The 5,292-nt window shown below is 44.3% G+C and overlaps 1 protein-coding gene across 1 annotated transcript; it reads left to right on the top strand.

The window, feature by feature from the left end:
- The first annotated feature begins 257 nt into the window (after positions 1-257).
- LOC140187949 (protein fem-1 homolog C-like) lies at positions 258-3,789 on the top strand. The gene has a single exon (XM_072243803.1). It carries the CDS (start codon positions 431-433, stop codon positions 2,279-2,281), a length of 1,851 nt encoding a protein of 616 aa, XP_072099904.1. The 5' UTR covers positions 258-430; the 3' UTR covers positions 2,282-3,789.
- Positions 3,790-5,292: the final 1,503 nt, after the last annotated feature.

Genomic DNA, 5,292 nt, shown 5'->3' with positions numbered 1-5,292 from the left:
TGCAACTCCATCCATTGGCTGGCTAGCTGCCTTGTTTGCGATATAAACCCACCTCTTCTCTGCATCGATTGGCTAAATTTATCAGCTTGCAAACGCATTCGCCAGAATGGCCATCAATCAAAGGTGCCGCCAACATCCTGTCCCCGCCTCCCCGCCAATCGCTGGACGAGATGAAATTGCGGTGTGTTCTGGACATTGTAGTCCAGTGTGTCACATGTCAAGATGGCCGGGATGATGTCCCAGCAAGCCTGGCTAGGCATGCGCGCTGAGGTCTGCTGGAGCCCTCGGCCGGACGATCTCCATTTTGCACCCGGGTCTGGGCCGAGGCGAAGTCTGAGGGGTTGGCGGCGGCCTTCCCTTTCCAACCTTCCCACCCCGGCTGCTGGTTCGGTGGCTCGGTCAATGTTTAAATGGCAGAGGCGGCCCGAAGATGGACATCAAGACCGCGGTGTTCAACGCAGCTCGGGATGGCAAGTTGAAACTTATGCAAAAGTTGCTCAGCAACCGGACCGCCGAGGAGCTGGAGGCGGTGACTCTGGAGAAGACCAACGGCGGCACCCCGCTGCTCATCGCCTCCAGGTACGGACACCTGCAGGTGGTTGACTACCTGATGGAGCACTGCAAGGCCAAGGTGGAGCTCGGCGGCTCCGTTAACTTCGACGGGGAGACCATCGAGGGCGCCCCGCCACTGTGGGCGGCGTCGGCCGCTGGGCACCTGTCGGTGGTGCGGAGCCTGCTGGAGCACGGCGCCTCCGTCAACAATACCACCCTGACCAACTCCACCCCTCTGCGGGCCGCATGCTTCGATGGCCACCTGGAGATCGTCAAGTACCTGATCGAGCACAAGGCGGACATGGAGGTGGCCAACAGGCACGGCCACACCTGCCTTATGATTTCCTGCTACAAAGGCCACAAAGAGATCGCTAAGTATCTGCTGGAGAAAGGGGCCGACGTAAATAGGAAAAGTGTGAAGGGGAACACGGCTTTGCATGATTGTGCAGAATCAGGAAGCCTGGAAATCATGAAGATGCTGTTAAAGTGCGGAGCTAAGATGGAAAAGGATGGCTATGGAATGAGCCCCTTGCTGGCAGCCAGTGTCACAGGTCACATGAACATAGTGGAGTTTCTTATAAATCACTCGCAGACTAAGAAGGAAGATCGAATTGACGCGCTCGAGCTTCTGGGTGCGACTTTTATTGATAAGAAAAGGGATTTACTTGGAGCTATGAAGTTTTGGAAGCGAGCAATGGAGATGAGACACTGTGATAGGACTAAAATAGTTAAGAAGCCACAAGTAGAACAATTGGTGCTGGCCTACGATTATGCAAAGGAAGTAATGACTTCTGAAGAATTAGAAGCCCTGATAACAGACCCTGATGAAATGAGGATGCAGGCTTTACTGATCAGAGAGAGAATTCTTGGTCCATCCCATCCAGACACTTCTTACTACATCCGTTACCGAGGTGCTGTCTATGCTGACTCTGGCAACTTTGAACGATGCATCAATTTGTGGAAGTATGCACTAAATATGCAGCAGAACAATTTAGACCCCTTGAGTCCTATGACTGCAAGTAGCTTGCTATCGTTCGCTGAGCTCTTTTCATTTGTCCTGCAAGACCGTTCAAAGGGTAACCTGGCCATGAAGGTGTCTTTCAATGATCTTATGGGTATCCTGTGCAAAAGCGTTCGTGAAGTAGAACGGGCAGTGAACCAACGAGAGAACCCACCAGAGGTTGCACAATTCACCAAAGCTTTGTCCATTATTTTGCACTTGATCTCCTTGTTGGAAAAGGTAAAGTGTAGCCCTGACCAGGAGCACTACAAGAAACAAACCATTTATAGGCTCTTGAAGTTGAACCCAAGAGGAAAAGGTGGGTTTACCCCACTACATCTAGCGGTTGATAAGGATACAACATCAGTTGGTCGCTATCCAGTTTGCAAATTTCCTTCATTACAAGTGACCTCTGTTCTTCTGGAATGTGGTGCTGATATTGACTCGAGAGATTATGAGAACAACACTCCCTTGCACATTGCTGCATTCAACAACAACCTCGATATCATGAACATGCTAATTGACACTGGTGCACATTTTGATGCCACTAATTCCTCCAAGAAAACTGCTTGGGATTTGCTGGATGAGAAGAAGATGGTCAAGAATTTGATTCAGCCCATCAACCACATCACCCTCCAGTGCCTTGCTGCTCGTGCGATTGAAAAACATAAGGTGGTCTATAAAGGATTAATTCCAGAAGAACTGGATGCTTTCATTCAACTACACTGAAGTGCAAAATTGTGTCAACAAATTTGGATGCATGCAAAGGTGCTTCTAATGGAGCTTCAAAAACTTGATATGTAAAGACACCAGAAAGCAGAGTGAGACTAAAATCAGTCTGTCTATTGAAGGGCTATTTATATATTGCAGGGCTAAGACTTAAAGGTAGAACAATCAGTTTTGTAGATTATTCTGTATTTTCTGTCATGGAGGCTAAATGTTGGGCTAGAGCTAAGGTTGAAAGGCAAGCTCATGCGTATGACTGCTAAATAACACTTAAAATAATTTTTGTTGTTGTTTTGTTCCTCCAGTTGATTTACTTCTGTTCCCACTGTTCTAACCTTGCCTGTATAAGGGCATAACACAGTGACTGCTACCAGAATTGCTACCAGAATTCCAAATTTCATTTGGGTAGTTATAAGCATTTTCCCCAGACTACTTCAAAACTGCTGGAAAATTAGAGCTTTCAAGATGATTAAATGTGAGTGATTATCTTACTCGGGCATCTTTTCTAGGATTCAGCAAACATGTACGCTCGACCGGACGTGTGGATTAACACAGTGCTACCAAGTGAAATTTAAAATTTCAATACCTAGCTTTATAACATAGCCTCAATGGGACAAAGATAAAGTCAAAAACCACAAATGTAGCAAATAAACAGTATTTCTTAACATTGGGGAGCATGAGATCTGCCCTTGCAGGTTCAAACCAGTCTGCTCTCTGTCATTCACTATCCCAATTTTAAACGAGTCTTTCATGTACCTATAATAAAGGGTTGGTGCTCTTGACCATTTTGGGGCACAATGTTTAGTAAAACTACATTTTTAATTGCAAACAACGAGGACATTATATCTACAAACATTGCAGCTTGTATTCCAAATGACCTGCATCCTTTGTTTGAAACTGGAAAGGGTATTTGGTAGATCAGTAAAAGGATTGAAGTACTGAAAAGGACAATCATACATCATAGATATGAAAAGGGGCAGATTAACCCATTTGAGCATTAAATGTATTTTGGACCTTGCACATTTATTTGCCAAAATATTTTTTCCCTTAACACTGGCTATTGTAAGTGTCATTTAAGATCACTGCTCAGTCACAAGACAGCTTGTAAGTCCATGTTCTCTGAAAAAGCAAAACATTTTAAAATATACTGTTAAACTGCAGTGCATATTGGGTGGAAGGAATACAAACACTTCAAATTCTATTGTAAATATTGGGACTGTTTAATAAGGCATTATGTATAGATCTAATTTGTTTTACTAGAGTTTTATTTAATGGAGAAAAAACAACTTGCAAGCCAGCAGTGGAACTTTGTTTTCACACTGCAAAAGAATGCTCATTTTTTTGAAGCATTTCGTAATTATGTTTGGAAATCTGGCTTTTGAATCTATTTATTTTACCACATCCTTTGCCGGTTTAGAGTTTACACTGTTTGGTTTGAAGCATATTAAATGCAAATTGCTGCTAAGCTGTATGTATCTATTGAATGGCTCTTATAATTAAACAATACATTCAGAACAGACTGCTGTTGAACACTTCAGTCCTTTGATCTGTTTCGGAGGTGGAGCGTATTGCAGGAGGAAGGGAGGGCAGGAATTTTAAAAATTTAATACTCTGAAAGGAAATTGGGGTAGCAATTGTGCACGTTGCTTTAAATCATTTGAGATGCAGGAGAAGAAGGCCAATATTTAGGACTTTAGTACCGTGTTGCTGCGTGCTACAGAACAGCACCAGAGTCAGTGTGCAGTTTAACAGCAAGTGATCGTCTTGGAGGTTTTTCTTGTGATTGCAATACCCTGTTGGACATTGAGAATGTAAAATACTGCAAGTCCAGTTCACTGGTTTATTGGTGAGACCGGTGGGGAAGGTGTGGGGGCTTTGGTTGTGGTGAGGACTAGGCCTTGTGCCCCAGGCTTGCCTATTGTAGCAGTCCAGAAGGGGAGAAGGCAGAGGCAGTGTGGCACGATGTCCATGCTGGGTTGGGATGGTCCTGCCCATTGGTGCTGCCCTCCAGTGCTCACTCAATGGAAGACAAGCTGGACTGTGTATGTGTGTGTGTATATATTTGTCTGCAGACTGGAACTGCTTGATCTTGCTAACAACTTTGCACCTTCAGTTACAGGAGATGTTACTCAGGGACTTGGGCTCTATATTTTTTCTGTATGACTGTTGGTATTGTGTTTTACACCTTGGCCCCAGAAGAATGCGGTTTCATTTGGCTGTATTCATGTATGGGTTGAATGATAATTTAACTTAAAATATCACTTTGAAAGAAATATGGAAAGAATAGATTTTTCTTCATATCCAAGAGCCTCAAGGAGTCGCAGAAACAATCTCCTGATGACGGGGTTATGTCAAAGTAATGGATTTGCGGATAATTAAGTTCTTTAGGTAAAAGGATGGTGTCATGTCAGGTAAACTGAACCACCCTCTTGCAGCGTAACAACAATAATATATGGAATCTGTCTACTCCCAAAGAGTGGTCCATGTACCATCTGAACGTCCTTGTCCACTGAGTGGTGAAGGCCAGAGAGAATCTCAGGGGTTAGTGGCTAGGGGGATTGGAGGTCATGGGGCTTTTTCAAGGAAGCTTTGAGAACCTCTTTAAAGCTTTTTCCTCTGTTCACCTGGTTACCTTTTTCTATGACAGTGCTCAGAATAGAATAAATTTCCCAATTCTGGTATAGTCATGCGTGCCCACAACAGCCAGGTGAGTGTCGTTTGGGTGTCAGTGAGATGTGGCTCACTCTCATTGTGACCCTTTATTTTGGGAGATGTGTGATGGGTACAATGCCCAGCCTCTTACATTTTTCAGTACATTCGTTTATTAATCTCACACATACTAATGTGCATGCTATCCATACAGATCATCTCATTATAATAGTGCAATATAACATGGGCTGAACAGTTCTCTATTTGTCCTGCAAATTAGCTCCACTCCTGCAGGAAACTTGTAGGAGGTTATAGACCCACACAGCATGGGAATGAGTCCCTTGGCCCAACTGTCTGTGCCTACC

Source organism: Mobula birostris, chromosome 26 (assembly GCF_030028105.1).
Source record: "Mobula birostris isolate sMobBir1 chromosome 26, sMobBir1.hap1, whole genome shotgun sequence".
Lineage (NCBI taxonomy): Eukaryota > Metazoa > Chordata > Chondrichthyes > Myliobatiformes > Myliobatidae > Mobula > Mobula birostris.
Note: the sequence above shows the minus strand (reverse complement) of the source record. Positions and strands in the feature narration are given on the sequence as shown.